The 18,603-nt window shown below is 43.5% G+C and overlaps 1 protein-coding gene across 6 annotated transcripts in view; it reads left to right on the forward strand.

Annotated features, from left to right (window-relative positions):
• The window catches only part of shq1 (SHQ1, H/ACA ribonucleoprotein assembly factor), a 174,155-nt gene that overhangs the window by 58,350 nt on the left and 97,202 nt on the right, over positions 1–18,603 (forward strand). For all 6 annotated transcript variants that reach the window (XM_072472235.1, XM_072472234.1, XM_072472240.1 and 3 more), the window contains 3 exons: positions 3,838–3,992; positions 4,659–4,712; positions 7,630–7,753. In XM_072472235.1, the coding sequence (XP_072328336.1) occupies positions 3,838–3,992; positions 4,659–4,712; positions 7,630–7,753 (333 nt within the window). The remainder of the gene's footprint in view (positions 1–3,837; positions 3,993–4,658; positions 4,713–7,629; positions 7,754–18,603) is intronic.

An 18,603-nucleotide genomic window follows, 5' to 3' on the forward strand; every position in this document is an offset into this window, starting at 1 on the left:
TAGCACGGCCAATCCACCTAACCTGCACATCTTTGGACTGTGGGAAGAAACCGGAGCAGCTGGAGAAAACCCACAGATGCCCTTTCCATCATAAGGTCAGAAGTGGGATGTTTGCGGATGACTGAACAATGTTCAGCACCATTCACAACTCCTCAGATAAAGAAGCAGTCCATGTCCAAATGCAGCAAGACCTGGACAATATCCAGGCTTGGGCTGACAAGTGGCAAGTTACATTTGTGCCACACAAGTGCTGGGCAATGACCATTTCTTACAAGAGAGGATCTAACCATCGCCCCGTGACATTCAATGGCATTACCATCGCTGTATCTCCCAAAATCAACAACCTGGGGGTTACCATTGATCAGAAACTGAACTGGAATAGCCATATTAATGCTGTGGCTACCAGGGCAGGTCAAAGGCTAGGTATTCTACAGCGAATAACTCACTTCCTGACCCCCCCCCCCCCAAGCCTGTCCACCATCTACAAGGTACAAGTCAGGAGTATAATGGAATAGTCTCCACTTACCTGGATGAGTGCAGCTCCAACAACACTCCAGAATCTCAACACCAGCCAGGACAAAGCCTGCTTGATTGCGCCCCCTTCTGCAAACATTCAAACCCTTCACTGATGAACAATGGCAGCTGTGTGTACCATTTACAAGATGCAGTGCAGTAACTCACCAAGGTTCCTTAGGCAGCACCGTCCAAACCCACGACTACTACCATCTAGAAGGACAAGAGCAGCAGATACCTGGGAACCCCACCACCTGGAGGGCCCCCCCCCCTCCCCCAAGTGCATCACCACTCTGACCTGGAAATATATCACCGTTCCATCACTGTCGTTGGGTCAAAATCCTGGAACTTCCTCCCAAATAGCACAGTGGGTATACCTACACCTCAAGAACAGCAGCAGTTCAAGAAGGCAACTCACCACCTACTTCTGAAGGGCAACTAGGGACGGGAAATAAATGCTGGCCTAACCAGTGACGCCCACACCCCGAAAATGAATTTTTAAAAAAAACACTGGGAGAAGGTTCAAACTCCACACAGTCACCCAAGGTCGGAATTGAACCTGGATCCCAGATGCTGTGAGGCAGCAGTGCTAACCACTGTGCTACCATGCTGCATTGGAAAATCTGAAATTACAAGCATGCGTCAGTAATAGTGACCATGCCTCGGTGGCCACGAACATGCCCCTGGTATGTTTTAAAAGCGTTGGACCACATGTAAGTAGTGAAACAGTACGGTTGTAGTAACCGATTACTGGTGGCCCAATGTTAACATGCCTCGTTGCTGTATATATGTTTCCTATGTATTCATAACTAATTATTTTGTTTGCCCACTTGTTTTATTTTTCTGGTTGTATTTTTTATTAATTTGCTTTTTGCAATGTTGTCACAATCGAAACCAAAAATTTTTTTTTTTAAGGGGGAAAATGTAGCGCAGTGTTAGCATTGCTGCCTCGCTGTGCCGAGGATCCGGATTTGATCCCGGCCCTGGGTCACTGTCTGTGTGGAGTTTGCACATTCTCCCCGCGCCTGTGTGGGTCTCACCCCACAGCCCAAAAAGATGTGCAGGCTAGGTGGATTGGCCACGCTATGTTTGTTGTAACAAAGGGAATCCTGGGACTGGGAGAAGGAACCCAGAGAGGGGGGCCCAGTGAGAGAGGCACCGACAGGAACCACTTGGGAGAGAGAGACTACTAAGGTAAGGAACCAAGGCAAAGGCTCCAGGCAGCAATAACACTGCTGTTAGCAAGCTACAGGTAGTGAGGGCTCGGGAGAAGGCCTGGAGAGCTGGAATGGTAGCGGAAAGTCGGTGAATCCATGTTGGGGTGTTCTGTTCGGCCTGGCGGAAGAGCTGGAGTTACTATGAGGAGGTGCTGGAGTGCAGTCTTGGGAAGCGAGTGGAACAAAGTCGCAGGAGAAGAGATTAAACTATCAGGAGGCAAATATTTGTTGAGGCACACCAAGTCGGAACAACGTTTGGAACAAATTAAAGGGCCAGACCTTCAAGACTGAAGACTTGTAATCCTTCATGAGGCAGACCGAATTTTAACTTGCTTGTACAACTGACATCTGGGTAGATTGCTGAGAAATCAGTGTGATCTGTCTTGCTCGCTGCTGACGTCAACCAACGCCTGTCAATTCACATGTACCTCATGTTAGTTCTGAACATTAGAATTTAAAATAAATGTTATAAGTCGTTTTACTTTACTGACTTCAGAGTGATGTTTATTTTTTCTTAAAATCTGTGGAACCTTGTGGCTTTACTCTCGGTGAGTATCTGCAATCTCCAACTTTGTCTACTTCGAGCAACATATTACTGGTCCCCAACTGGATCTTAATACCAGTGAATTATTTATTGTATTGTATAAATCGGAGCCCTTTCTGGGAGGACAGACATCATTCACGGTTGCTGGATGCCTGAGGTGAATCTTGTTTAATTTGTTGTGAAGGCTGATTTTGCTGTGTGTCTTTGGGGAGAAGTATAAAATCAGACAAGCTGAGACCGATGTGTTTCCTTCTACTCAGCAGTGTTGTGGTGATGTGTTGTGTGCACTGTGGTGTCTTAATCTTTTGTTTCATTGGCTGGCATAATGCCTTGGATTGATTTCTTTAAAGGAAAGAAACAGCTAGAGGTGTAAAGATGCTGCATTTTAAAATGTTTTCAGAAGTAACCAAAGTGGATGCGATGGCACTTTGAGTTCCTTTTGATTAAAATTGTCTATCTGTGATGTATTCCAAAATGTAGAGAAAAAGGGTCCAAATTTGAGAAAGCAGGGAGAGGGAGAATGACACATTCTGCAATGTTCTTCATGCTGTTACTGTTGCAGACCGCAGACTTCATTTTTGCTGTAACCGACAAGCTTGTGGTCATAGCTTTTCACAAGTGGGGTTTCAATCATGTGACAATTGGCTTTTTAATTATTCATTCATAGGATGTGGGCATGGCTGGATCAGCATTTATTGCTCATCCCTAGTTGTCCTTCAGAAGGTGGTGGCGAGCTGCATTCTTGAACTGCTGCAGGCCCTGAGGTGTAGGTACACCCACAATGTTGTCGGGGAGGGAGGGGTGGCATGCAATGGGGGGGGGGCAATCCATATTAACAAAGGAGATTCGATCTCCCACGACGTCCTTGGCACCCGCCTGACATAACTTCCGTTAGTCCTTCTTTGTTCCCGGAAGTTTCTGGAGTCAGGAAGCCTGGTGGCTTATTGTCCTTATGCCTTGTAGAGTGTTCAGACAATGGACAGTGTGAAGTCCATCAAGGGAACTTCCCAGACATTTCCCTTGGTAATCCACATTGAGACTTCTAGAAAGCTGGCCAATTTATACATCAGGTTACTGCTTAAATTGGCTGCAACACCATTGGAATTTCTAGACCGCCAAAGGAACGTACTTTTGGTTGCCTCGGCCCTAGGCTCTGCTATTCCCTCTTTAAACCTGTCTGGCTCTCTCCTTCCCTTTGCTCCTTTTAAGGCATTTACCTCGTATCTCAAATGGCTCAATGACATATATTTTGATTTGTAATGCCTCTGTGAAGCACCCTTGGAAATTATATTAAACGGTGCTATATAAAGGACAGTTATTCTGCCATTTCAGTTAACAAAACTTAATGTTACTGGACACCTTTTAAAATGTTTTTTTTTAAAAAGAGGACTTTCTAAAACTTGGTTTAAAAACTGATTCGGGAGTGTTACTAAAAATGAGTGCAAGACGGAGAGCTTCAACAGTGATTCTTTTTATCAAAATATTCAGGTTCTTTATCAGCAATGCTCGGGTTTACACTATCGAATGACTCTTGTTAAAAATATATTTGTCTCTTACCCTCAGTCAAATTTTCTAAAGATGAAAAAGAGCAGTTGCGAAACTTCAGCAACAAGAGTTACCTGCTGGATAGAAGGTCTTGCCAGAATGTTTACCTCGGCCTGCTCGACATTCTCCTTGCATATGCTTATGAAGTCCGCAGTACTGAAGGGGAATCCAATGTGAGTCCAGCTGCTAATTCATACTTGTTAATTTTTTTTAAACTCCGGTTTGGGCTCATTAGAATGAGCAATGTCGGTGCTGGGGAAGCAGTGTTATTTTTCAGCGTTGGGCATCAACCGTCAACATCAGCCACTGAGAGTCAACTTCAAGGCCAGTCAGTTTATTTCCGACCTGCTTATCAAGTCCTTTGTAGAATTCTACTACCATAACCGTGCAAAGTTTTAACTTTATCTTTTAATGAAGTTTCTTTTCTGATGTCGTGCACAATGTACAAAGAGAACTTCAGTATTTATTTTCGAAAGCAGATCGTTGTAGCAACTCTTGTTCCATTTCTCACGTTGAGCCATTTTTATGTGCTGCCTGGCTGAGAGATTGTCCTGGTCCACCAACATAACTTAAGATTGTGTTGACATATTGCACCAAGGGCCCCTCATGGATCGCAGGGAGAGAGGGCAGTTGTCTCGTTGTGGGCTGGATTTCATTCATATTTCAGAAGGGGAAGGATTCAGGGCATTCTGTGCTACTTGTCTGTCTGCAGCTTCCTGCCACCCCCTCATTCGGACAACTGGTATTTAAGAAACATTTAGGATGTTCAGAGCAAAGTTAAAAGATGTTGAAGTGTTTCAAGTGGACAATCTTTTTATGCAGTCATTTTCTTTTTCCAGACTGAATCCTCATGGAACATCTGGAAACTGAGCGGGACACTGTGTTGGCTTGAAGTAAGAGAGATGCCTTTTTATGTCATTTGTGCTGCCTCGTGCATAGACTTTGGAAAATCAGTTAATTTAAGAGCTCCCAGCTGTACCCAGCAACTAAATAAATGTTCAGTCATCAAAGCTTATCTCTCTAGAACATTAACTCTGCAATCGTGGATATAAGAACCTAAATGGGTACCAAGTTGCTACGAGTCATTGATCGACTGGAGTGACAGATGGCAAATGCCTCTTTAGTTGTTGGATAAAAGCCAAAAGAGAGTCACTGAAGATTGATAATGCTTTGGTTATCTACTGTACAAGGTTGATATGGGAGAGTTTCTCAGAACAGCGAGAGACAACAGCCCATGTTTGAGTGCCTGTTTGCTTACCTTTTGAATTAGGTGAGCTGTGCACTTGCATATTTAGTTTTCAATATGGATGTGTATTCATTGGCCGTTGATCTGCGAGAAAAAAATATTTTCCCAATATATCCCCTTTCTCTCCAAGGAGTGATATTCCCAGGGTATACACCCCAAGACTTCCTTTATCTCGCCCAATTGACAATTATTCTTGTATGAGCATGGTCACTAACTGTGATCAGACTATTTGACTGTTGCAGGCTGTTTGCGTCCTCTCCTGCAATCTACGCGTTCTGCCGGTTTAGATTGTACCAGATGCTTCGGTCATACTCTACAGATTTAAATTGATTTGCAAAAGAAACAAAAGTGATGTGAGAAAAAATATATTGCACACCATGCGTGGTTCGGGTCTGGAAAGCAGTGTCCGGAGGACTGGTGGAGGCAGGTTTAATCAAGGCATTCAATGTTTCTGTTTGAATAATCAATGTGCGTGGGGTATGGGGAAAAGGCAGGGATTGGCATTAAAGCCATGATGCTCATTTGGAGAGCCGGTGCAGACATGAGGAATCAAATGGTCTCCTTCTGTGCTGTAACAATTCAGTGATGCTGTATACAAACTATGCCTGTGGGCAGCCACTCACTCCCTACAAACCAAAGTGAAATTTAGGAACACAATATCAACATGATCCTTCTGGGCATTTGTTATAATGGTTCACAAAATTAATTTGAGTCATCGTTTGCTTTCTCCATCTTCAAGTAACAGAAGAATAAACTGTGTGCGTTCAGGCTTCAAGTACAAATCCAAGTTGTTCAAAGTAAAAAGTAGACAGCAGTAGAAAACCAATAAAAGGTTTTGGTTGATTACATGGCCTTCGAATTGCATCTATTCATGAGCAGTCCAAAGCTTGGAGCTTGCTGATAGGTGCAAATACCTCCTTTTGAAATTCAGAAATTGCGAAGTCGAGCTATCCTCCTGGTAGTAGAACAAATCTTAAATTCAAACAAATGTTTTCTGCACTCCCAACTATTTGCAAGACCCAAACTTGGCAAACCATTATTGTATGCTGATTGTTTTCAGGACTAAACATGTCATTAGAGGCTTCAACTTGTTTTGCAATCAGAAAGTGTTTGCTTATCAGTAATGCCTCACTGCCTGACTATGAAAGGCCATGGCTGTTGTTTGATGAGAACTACAGCTCAATTGCCTGACCACGGAACCCGCAACGTGGGAACAGTAACTTGCATCATTTATATTCTACCATTAACATAATGAAATGTTCACCAGAAGCATTGCCAAGTAAAGGTTGTGGGGCTGAATGAATTTACAACGGTAGGAAGGGTGAGGCATGAGTGCATTTGGAAACCAGGTTGAGAAAAATTAAGGCATTGCCGGACCAGATGCCAGTATAGATCGGCAAGCACGGGGGGATTAGGTGAACAAGACTTGTGCGAGCTTGGATATGGGCAGTATGAACTGAAGTTTATAGCATGTAAGAGATGGGACGCTGGCCAAGTGTACATTAAAATATTCAAGTCCAGAGGTAACAAAAGTCTGGATGAAGATTTCAGCAGCAGATTGAGGTGGGCAAAGTTGGGCCATGTTTTGTATGGTGATGTTCTTGTGATTAGTAATAGGTCTCATTCTCTATTACTCTTCATATATTTGCATTTTTTAAGAAAAGGTCAGCAGATAATGAACAAGAAAGCTGCCTTTATTAACTCCATTTTCTTCTTGTAAAAGTACATGCTAATTGTTGTGCATCCACTGCTGTTACAGATAAAATCACCAGTGCCCGATAGGCCAGGGACCCAACTGAATTAGTTTGTACGACACTGTAGCCCACCAGCAGTGAGACAGTTCAGTGTTTTCCACATTTTTCCACTGCGCAGGAAGCTGCCTGAATTTGTTGAATTCAAATAGTTGGTATTGACTCCGGTCTCTATTTATGAAAGTGCGATTGATGTTGGAGCAATTAATGCAAATCTACAATTCAACTGCAGTGTAATGTGGCAGTGTGACACTCTGTGCTTCCCCCTGTTATTTCCAAAAAGCACCCTCCCCCTCCCCACCTCTTTGATCTAACCTTTGCACTGACAATGCGAGTGGCTGCTGGAAGGTTCAACAAATATCCTGAGAAAGGGGGAGAAATTTACGTTTTGTTTCCTTCCTCAAAATACATGGCCGGTGCTGGGCCTCTCCCTCAGATCATGTGACTTGAGTTCAGAAGTTCAATGTGAACCCAAGACTGTGCTGCCAGGTGAAACCCACTTGCTGTGCATAAACACAGCTGGAATAATTGAAACCCTCTGCAGTGTAACCCAAGGTTTTTACTTTTTTAATTCACGCATTCAAGCTTTTGGTGAATTAAGATTGGTCGTTTTCACATTGTTATTTCAGTCGCATGCAATGTCCTTGGTCGTATTTACAGTCTGCCATTGTAGATAAAAACCGTCATTCATCTTTACCTTTCCTGAAATAAAATTCTTGATGGTTGTACTTGACCTGGCTTGAAAGTAAACGCAGTCTGGTCTTTATGATACAGATGTATATCAATGGATATTTTTTTTTCTCTACAATACAGACGTACCGTTCTCTTCAAGAAGTTCTTGTATCCTTCAGCAGAAGAGTTTTGTGTTATCCCTTTTACAGACACTTCCAGTTGGCTTTGAAAGCTGTTGAGGATGCAGTGTTAATACTTCAGCTGGGTAAGAATCATTTGTAAAAGTGAACTGAACCTGTTAAAAAGGATAAGAAATTACTGTCACGGTTCGATCACCAAAGATGTTCAGTGTGTCTGTCGTATCAGTCTTGAAGTGAAGCATATTGATCTGTGTAGAGACCTTTTTCTTCTCTTTTAAAATTTAGAGTACCCAATTCTTTTTTTTCCCAATTAAGGGGCAATTATGCGTGGCCAATCCACATGACCTGCACACCTTTTGAGTTGTGGGGGTGAAACCCACACAGACACGGGGAAAATGTGCAAAGTCCACACACAGTGACCCGGGGCCAGGACCGAACCTGGTTCCTCAGTGCCCCAGGCAACAATGCTCACCACTGTGCCACCGTGCTGCCCTGATCTGTGTAGAGACCTGCCTGTGGGACTATAGTCGGGGCCCAATCATGGTCTACAGTGAGGAGTGGGGAATTGTTTGTTTTTTTGCAACATGGAATAAGAGCAGGATGATTCCTCCCTTTGATCATTTTGATTGAAGAGATTATGTATGATCGACATGCAGCTGACAGTCTAAAATTGCTATGTAGATAACAGAACTGTGTTTTTCATTCTGAAGAATGAATCTTATAGTTGGATACTTGCACATGTTTCCCATGCAACTGCCCCCACTCCCTATTTTCTCATCATGCTCCCCCCTTTTTGCTATGGGGGGATTCTTGTCCCATTTCTATCCAATAGTATTCCTCATTGAGACATTTGAATATAGAATTCCTGGTGAGGTTTAATGCAGAACCTATTCACTTGACTCGTGATCCTGAATAATTGGCTCAAAGAGGACAGTTCAAATCATGATGCTCGTTCAGATAGAAACAGGGTTAAATGTTAAAATACAAATGCTCCTGATTTAAAAAAACAAACAAAAAACAACAACTCCTGAATCAGAAAGGAAGTTTAGATCTTTTTAAATCTCGGTGTTACTTAGAGGGCAGTTTTGTTGGCATTGTTGATCTCTGTTCATTTCCTTTGCCAGCCTCAGTTGCAGGCATTGCGTCAGACACTAATGACACCCAGCATTATTTCCCCACTGCCTCTTTTAACCACGGCACTGCCTCTGTTCTGTCAGATCTTTTGTCTAATATCGAGTCTTGGAAAAGTTGCAGTATTTCCAGTTAAATATTTGTGAAGGCAGAAATCATTCTCTTTGGGCCCAGTCATGAACTCCATCGCCAATCCAATAGAGAACCATGTTACTTACCACCTTGCCATCCTATTTGACCCCAGTTTGAGTTTCCGACCTCCTACCTACTCCATCACCCAGGCAACCTCGTCCCACTTGCATTTCTACATCCGTCTTTTTGCTGCTCAATCCCTTATTCATGCCTTTTTACCTCCAGACTCGACCACTCCAGTGTTGTCCTGGCTGATCCTGCAGGCTTCCCATCTCCCGTAAACCTCAATTTATCCAACATATTCTGTCCCACGCCAAATTCTGCTTACCTAGCATCAATCCATGGCTTCCTAAAGCACCAAATTTACAACTGCGATCTTCATGTTTAAATCCCTCATAACTTTGAGCTTCCTTTTCTCTGTGACGTCCTCCACCCCTACCCCCACCTCAGACTCTGCTTGCCTCCAATGGTATTCTTTTCTACCTTCCTCCATCCCTTTGCCCCACTATTGGCAACCATATCTTCTCCTGTATCAGGGCCACCCTCTGGTATTCCCTGGACAAGCTCCTCTGCTCTCTGGTCTTCGTCTCATCATTAAGTCCCTTCTACACAGTCACTATTTTGATCACCTTCATTTGGCTCTGCCCGTTTCCTTTCTGATTATGCCCTGTTTAAAGTTTGTTACCTTAAAAATGGGTAATGGTGATGTCTGTAACCTGGTTTGTGGAACCAATTTCGAGGATAGCTGGGACAACTCCATGAACCAGTTCGCAAATGGATGTTTTGGTAAAAAGACATAGACAAATCTAAGTTAATTTTCCATACAGGATGAGGTATGTGACGAATGGCATTTGCTAGATTATGGAATTCTGATAGTTTGACTGCGTTTTTAATAAAGTTGACTAAATTAACAAGTTTGATTTCTTTGTAAAATTCCTAAAATTGTGAACGACGACATGAGTTTCAAGGTCCTGAATGCTGATGCATATTTGACAAAGCCTTTACCTAATTGTTATAGAAATTAATGTTTCTTGTATAAAGATGAAAAATTACCATCATGAAATCTGTGCAATGAGAGCTACAGAATTTAAATATAAAACAGAAAAAAAAGTCACTTCTATTTACGGTTTTAATGCAGCTGAAAGTGATATAATTTTGTTGTTGTATCTTATAATTATGAATATTCATAATTATGAATATTCTGTCAGTAAACAATGTAGTAGAAATCATGTTTATATGCAAAACTCTTTCTCTTAGAGTTTTAGAGTAGAAACCACATCTTACAAAGATCATTTGGCCACATTATTTCAGCTGCGCTTTGAAAGATGGAACCTTGGTCTTTTAAGAAAACATTTTGCGAATGTCTTTGCCCTCGTAATTAAACTCTACAGAAGTGCAGACTATGAGTATATAGACATAAGCCATTTGATGTTCCTCCAAGTACTTGGCCATGTCCCAGGTTAATTCACTGCTCAACTGAATAGCTTGCCCAAATACCCTCAAGAAATAAACTGCAAAAGCTCTGGGTCACAAGCAACATATTGTAGCTGAAAATATTAGGTTTCATGTTTAGATATTTTATTTGAAAGCGCTTCGGGTGCTTGTAACGTATAATGGCGGTTGTGTGCATTGTCCGAATGATGTACTTGGACATGACGATAGAAGAACACCCTCTTTTGTAATCGTTTTATTTCTTACATCGGTTGTCTTTGCAGCTTCTCTGATTAAGTGGCAAAAAAACATGACTTATGCTCGGTGCAGGCGCCACTGGATTAGCTCTGTGCCAACTCCTTTCACACGTACAGTGTTTGGTGTGGAGGTAATTTGCAGAGTTGTAAACATTGGCTCGTCTCAGAAGCAGACGAGGGAGGAAAGAAAATTAACGGCCCTGGTTCTGGACCTCTCATTTCTCCACCTGCCTGTGCACTGTGTCCGAAGCCTTAGTTCAGCTCGGTCTTGGAGAAGTGGGGAAAAGGAAAGAAAGTGATGCAGTGAGGGTAGCATAAAAGAAATGGCAGCATGTACAGGCTCAGTGAATGTTTTTAAAAATATGTTCTTGTATGTGAGTGCAATCAATTTCTTTATTCGCTCCTTCCTGTGGTGAAAGGACATGGAGGTCAACATCTTCACCTCGGGCAATAGCAACTGCCGAAGATGAGCGCAAGAGAGCCTGGAAATTAGAGGCTTGAATGTTCCATCCCCAAATCAGTAGAATTCAGATTATCAGTTTAGTAGCAGCAAGGAGGAAACCTACCTTTTCGTCAAGAAGCTGTTTATAAGTCCTTGGAGCATCCTGCAGCACTTCATAAGAACATAAGAAATAGGAGCAGGAGTAGACCACATGTTCTGTTGCGCCTCCCCCCGCCATTTAATTAAACACTGGCCGACCTTCTGGCACAACTCTACTTTCTCACCCACTCCCCATATCCCTTGACTCCCTGAGACCCCTCTTCACAGCTATTGAAGTGTAATCACTATCCCAATGTAGACCATCTTTTAATGGTTGTTTGGTAGTACAGAACTTGTGTATTACTGAAAAGAGAGACACAATATCAAAAGTTTTCATCTTGCACTCATTAGGACAGCTGTGCAACATGAGCTGAAAGTGAAGGGAGCAACAATTTATACTGCATGAGAAGAGAGTGATGATTGGTTGGCAAGTGAACTCTGCACTCGGTGGACTGTCTTTGCCTGGTTCATTCCCCATGACAATGCCTTTGACCGATCAGAGTCCAACCTGTCTGGTTTGAATTTGAAGCAAAAGCTTGGCAGTTAACTTTTCTCTACTGCATTCTCCATGGCAACATCTGTACCAATCACCAGTCCACTTGCCAACCGAGCAACATTCTCTTCTCATGCAGTATAAACTGTTATTGTTGGTTCATCTTGAACAGCTGCCCTGATGAGTGCAAGATGACAACTTTGATAATGTGCTCTTTTTTTTCAGCGGTCTTTTAATGCCGAGAACTTTTGATCATAAAACTTGCATTAAGCAATATGAATAACAGCCAAGCGGGAATTTGGTGCTGGAATTGCGATACACGTTCATGCTTATCCCTGCAGCACCTCAGCACAAGTTCAGGATAACAATGTTTTCTCTTTCACTGTACAGTCCGAATTAAGTTGCTTGTTTTCAACTCCATTTGACGGCAATAAACCATCTCGATTCAAATTGTTGCTGAGAACAATTCAGTTTTTCTGGTTCATGCTGTTATTTGGAAGGGGTCAAGAAGAGTATGAAAAACATGCAAAATGATCAATAAAGTACTGGTTCTAATTATACATGAATAGTGGGTAAGAAAACACTCGGAACACTAAATGACAACCTCTGGTTTTTTGGCCTTTAGTCTTGAGATTGGTTGAATTTTATATTCATGTTTATATTTGGTTCTCACGTTGTGATTGAAAACATGACTCAAAACTTGGTTAGTGACCGCTTTCAACAACAGCAACAGAGTGCGCTTGAGTGCTGCCCTAATGGTAGAGAGAAAACAGAAGCTAAAGTGAGGAGAGTAGTCCATTGAACAAATGAGTAAAGAATAGAGTTTTATATTTAAATGAATAAAATATCCCCCCCCTCCCCCACCACCACCCTTAAATGAGGTAAATTAGCCCTTAAAACAAAGTCATCCATGTGCTGACAGAAACCATAAGAGAGAAATACTGCATTGTGTGGTGACCAGGAATGAGCTTTATATAATAGTCCAGTCTGACTCTTGCATTATAGTCTCCGTTTAACCTCATGGGGCTGTATTCAATTTTACAAGCTACAAATCCTTGCACTTTATTAGCTTTATAAAAGAATTGCCTAACCCCAGTGACTGGATAGTTTTTTTAACTTGGTTCTCTTGAGATGATCCCAAAGTCTTCTGATTTGTTACAGTGAACCAGTTTCTAGATTTGGTGAGGAAACCCATGCAGACACAGGGAGAAAGTGCAAACTCTACACACAATCATCCAAGGCCGTGCTAACCACTGTGCCACCGGGCCGCCCCATGCTGAGTGCCACTACTTAATTTCTGTATCCGGTAAAACATCTTTTTCCTTCTGCAACGTACACTGGGTTATGTTGGTATTTACTGAAAAGTGCCCAAAGTTAACATTTGCGCAGGGACAGTGGGAGTGCACCTGCATTTCAATGTGTTTTACCTGAAGAAACCTTGGTAGACTAGTGGTCCAACAGCGCTGGATTGCCCCTTGGAGCCTTTCCCATCACTTGTGTGAATGCAGTTCCATTTAATTTTTGTTTTATTTAGGGGTGGCAGCACAGTGGCGCATTGGTTAGCATTGCTGCCTCATGGCGCCGAGGTCCCAGATTCGATCCCTGCTCCGGGTCACTGTCCATGTGGAGTTTGCCCACTCTCCCTGTGTTTGCGTGGGTTTCACCCCCACAACCCAAAGATGTGCAGGTGAGGTGGATTGGACACGCTAAATTGCCCCTCAATTGGAAAAAATGAATTGGGTACTCTAAATTTTTTTTAAAAATATTATTACAATAACCCAATTGAAGTAATTGCAGAAATCTGGTCTTTGAGATGTTTGATTGTGATGTATCAAGAATGATTCCCTGGGACTCAGAAACATATGAGGTCAGCGGACAGTAATTTTGTGCCTACTGGGGCAAGTAGAAATTAAGCTGAAGGGAAGTGGGCAACTAATTGCCCTACTCTTTGACAAATGCCCCGGATGTGTTTTATTTTCATTTCAGATGTGCTACTAGATGTGCCGTGAGGCTAGGCAGTTCTCATTGGTTGAGGGGGAAGATTGAAAAGCAAGAATTACAGAGGCGTGCAAAAAAGTTTCGTCCATGAAAACCTAAGATCGACAAGGGGGAAATCGAGTAATCAACTTAACACGAAAATATCCATCCTGCTTTTCATCTCCCTCTGCCCACGTGTTCTCCTCCCCATTTATATTGAAAGGACTTTTTTGGTGCAGTGAGATTGAACCATTGAAGAATTCATTGGTGGGGTGGAAAGGTGCTGAGATCTTATTAATTTTTCCTATCTACCTCCTGAATAATTGATCATCTATTGCAACGAGCTAAGATGGTAATAGCCATCAAAATGACTCACCAGAGTCTTCATTTGTGGTTGTGTACTGTTTGTCCGCTGCACAACACCACTGTGCAAAGGGATGGCCATCTACAGATGTCGGAAAGCCATCAAATTGAGAATTTCATCCCATCTACAGCTGAAATGGACAGGTTCTTTATGACGCTGCAGAAGGAAGCTTGCCAGTGGGACTAACTGTTCCTGCTACCTGAACCAGTGGAGAGGAACCCAGCATCCCAAGCATTTCCTCTATTGATTGATATCTTTACATGCTCAAAGAAATAAGTGGATGAATTTCCTACTCACACTCACGCTGGCACGTCAGAAATTGATGTCTCAGAATCGACAGAAACATCAGTGACAAATGCCCTCCCCCAAAACTGAACGTTCACTATGTAAATTTCCAATGGTACACTGCTGCCTTGGTTTAAAAGTTCAAATCTGCTCCGAATGTCACATTTGGAACTGGTGACGAAAGCTTTCTGCTGAATCTCATTTACCTGAGCCAGGAAACCAAGCAATTAGGAGTGTCACAGCCAGTGACACAAACAGGAAGGTGGCTGCAATAATGCAAACCTGCAAAAGAATCCTATTAAAGATCGCAATGCGTCAGTTTTAATGTTTTCTATGAAACTGCAAATACTAATTTATTTGAGAAAAGTGTTACTTGTTGGGAGTAATTTCAAGAGAAACAAAGTTGAAAGAATTTCTCAATAATAATAATAGTGCTACAATTAAAGAAGATGCGATGCGCTTCTATTGAGTTTGTAGTCCTGAAGCAAAAGATATGTAATGGTTTTGGACTGTTCATGACTCACGGTTCAGCGGACAGATAATCAACCTGGGAATCCTTCCGCCACTTACCTATCATTGCCCTAGGGGGAAAAGTGTGAGAAGATATTCAAATCAAAAATCAGATCAACCATGATCTCATTGAATGGCGGAGAAGACGCGGTGGGCCAAATGGCCGAATCTTATTTCTTATGATCACTTAAGATGACACCTCCAGGGAGCATGTTGGCGCCCAGTGGTTAGCACCGCTGTCTCACGGCACCAAGGTCCCAGGTTCGATCCCGGCTCTGGGTCACTGTCCGTGTGGAGTTTGCATATTCTCCACGTGCTTGTGTGGGTTTCACCCCCGCAACCCAAAGATGTGCAGGGTAGGTGGATTGGCCACTCTAAATTGCCCCTTCATTGGAAAAAATTATTTGGGTACTCTAAATTTGTATATTTTTTTAAATGATGCTTCCTAATTTGTGATTAAATTCCCCTTGATGGTCTCCAATCATTCTGTCCATTTCTTAAGGTGGGAAGGCAAGTGGTGAGGATGACAGAGTCTGCATAAAGATATAGACCGGTTAAGTGAGTGGGCAAAAATCTGGCAGATGGAACATAATGTAGGAAAATGTGAGGTTATGCACTTTGGTAGGAAGAATAGAGAAGCTGAATATTATTTAAATGGAGTAAGCTGCAGCATAGAGAGATTTGGGGTCCTCATTCATAAATCACAAATAACAAACAGCGAGGAAAGGGGTGTAAAATAATGATGCATAGGATTAGAGTCTTTAACTCGTAACTTCCTCAGAGTGGCAATCTCTGGCAGATTTTCACTCTTGACTGATTTACCAATGCTGGGATTCTGAAGCTGCTGTCTTGCCTAATCTCCCTCACTCAGGCTGGATGAGACAGGAGCAGCGATACGCACCCCCGGCAGCAACGTCATGGAATAACTGGGGCGCAGACAAAGAAGTCACTTTTACGGAGGGTGGGCGGTGTCTGCATCCTGTGCGAGGCTGGGTCTGGGTGTTTAAATAATTATTCTGGAGTTAGAAGTGTAGAAGTGATATTTTTCTCTCTAACTCTTTCAGAGTAACTATCAGGGTAAAGCTGACAGAACCATCCAAAGTTAACCATTTAAATTGCTTTGTCGGATGATTCCCAGCCCAGCGCAGTTGTCCAAAGGAAGTTAGCACTTCTGGGAAATTGCCGGATAAACCCTCACTTGGGAACTTTCTAAAGGGATTCCCCAGCACATCATAGAGAGACAGAGAGAGAGAGAGAGAGAGAGACAGAGAGAGAGAGAGAGACAGAGAGAGAGAGAGACAGAGAAGAGAGAGAGAGAGAAGAGAGAGAGAGAAGAGAGAGAGAGACAGAGAGAGAGAGACAGAGAGAGAGAGACAGAGAGAGAGAGACAGAGAGAGAGAGACAGAGAGAGAGAGACAGAGAGAGAGAGACAGAGAGAGAGAGACAGAGAGAGAGAGACAGAGAGAGAGAGACAGAGAGAGAGAGACAGAGAGAGAGAGACAGAGAGAGAGAGACAGAGAGAGAGAGACAGAGAGAGAGAGACAGAGAGAGAGAGACAGAGAGAGAGAGACAGAGAGAGAGAGACAGAGAGAGAGAGACAGAGAGAGAGAGACAGAGAGAGACAGAGAGAGAGAGAGACAGAGAGAGAGAGAGACAGAGAGAGACAGAGACAGAGACAGAGAGAGACAGAGACAGAGAGAGACAGAGACAGAGAGAGACAGAGAGAGAGAGAGACAGAGAGAGAGACACCGAGAGAGAGAGACACCGAGAGAGAGACACCGAGAGAGAGGGAGACACCGAGAGAGAGGGAGACACCGAGAGAGAGGGAGACACACCGAGAGAGAGGGAGACACACCGAGAGAGAGAGAGACACACCGAGAGAGAGAGAGAGACACACCGAGAGAGAGAGAGAGACACACCGAGAGAGAGAGAGAGACACACCGAGAGAGAGAGAGACACACCGAGAGAGAGAGAGAGACACACCGAGAGAGAGAGAGACACACCGAGAGAGAGACACACCGAGAGAGAGACACACACAGACACACACACAGGCGCACACACAGACACACACACAGACACACACACAGAGAGAGACACAGACAGAGAGAGAGACACACACACCGAGCGAGACACAGACACACACACAGAGACACAGACACACACACACACAGAGACACACACAGAGAGAGACACAGACACAGAGAGAGAGAGAGACACAGACACACAGAGAGAGAGAGACACAGACACACAGAGAGAGAGACCGAGACCATCTTGATGGTCCAACGGCTTCTGCCGGGTTCTGTCCGGAAAAACCTCACCTGGCAGGACACAATCACTGTCCCTGGTCAATCGATTGGCCACCAGCCAACCAATCAAAATAAACCCCTCATATCTCCCGTGTGCCATCAAATTCTGTGCTCTACTGCCCAAAATATACAACTTCATAACGCAGTGTACCATTTTGCAACTTTTAAGTTCCATACTTCCTCTAATCGACTTAAAGGTATGTCTCAATTTGCGATCCATGGACCAAAAATTATAAAAAAGTATTGGAACTAAAGGAATCAACGGGAAACGCCCTTACAAAGTATACTGGCATTGGAAACAGTCCAGATAAGGTTCACTAGGTTGAGCCTCGTTATGGAAGGATTTTAATCTGAGGAGGTTGAGTACGTTGGGCCTGTACTCATTGGTGTTTAGAAGAATGAGAGGCAACCTTATTGAGACATGAGATTCATAGAATTTACAGTGCAGAAGGAGGCCATTCGGCCCATCAAGTCTGCACCGGCTCTTGGAAAGAGCACCCTACACAAGCCCACACGTCCACCCTATCCCCATAACCCAGTAACCCCACCCAGCACTAAGGGCAATTTTGGTCAATAAGGGCAATTTTAGCATGGCCAATCTACCTAACCTGCAGATCTTTGGACTGGGAGGAAACCGGAGCACCCGGAGGAAACACACGCGCACACGAGGAGAACGTGCAGACTCCGCACAGACCGTGACCCAAGCCGGGAATCGAACCTGGGACCCTGGAGCTGTGAAGCAATTGCGCTAACCACTTTGCTACCGCGCTGCCCTCAGCTGCTTGACAAGATCGATGCTGAGTTGCTTCCCCTTGTGGGAGATTTTAGGATCAGAGTGCACAAACTCAGAGGAGTGGGTCGCCCATTTTAGACATGGATGAGGAAGAATTTCTTCTCTCGGAGGGTAGTGAATCTGTGGAATTCTTCACAGAAGGCTGGAGAGGCTGGGTCGTGAAGTATGTTCAGCATTGAAATAGACAGGTTTAAATCAGTGAGGGATTCCAGGGTGATGAGAACAAGGCGGGAAAGTGGAGTTGAGGACTATCATCCGATCAGTCATGATCTTATTGAATGGCTGGCGGGGCAGACTCGATGGTCTGAATTGCCCATTTCTGCTCCTACATATAATGGGCTTGTGGCATGTTCCCCATGAATATTACCAGACTATTTAACTTTGGGCATCAGAGGCCAGATTACTCACCTGAAATGCACATGCTCGTCCTTTCCTGCTCAAGCTAACAGGGCCATAACAAACCGGAAACCTGGCTAATGGTCTGTCCTTAGATGGGTATCACAAAGGAGATCTGTGCGGCCTCATATACTGCTCAGCTGAGATCAGCTAGCTCAGCAGAGCGTTCTGTATTTGCAGATAACTGTATGCACTCTTCTGTTTACTACCTCAGTTACTTGGGGATTTAAGCAATTAATTAATCTCAAATAAAAGTAATTATCAAGTCCCTCGTTTTGCCTTTTCCAGACCTTGCTTCTCTTCAGGAAAGACGACATGACCACGCTATGACCTGCCAGGCATTAGGTTTGAGTGGCAGT

This window comes from Scyliorhinus torazame, chromosome 13, assembly GCF_047496885.1.
Source record: "Scyliorhinus torazame isolate Kashiwa2021f chromosome 13, sScyTor2.1, whole genome shotgun sequence".
NCBI classification, from domain to species: Eukaryota; Metazoa; Chordata; class Chondrichthyes; order Carcharhiniformes; family Scyliorhinidae; genus Scyliorhinus; species Scyliorhinus torazame.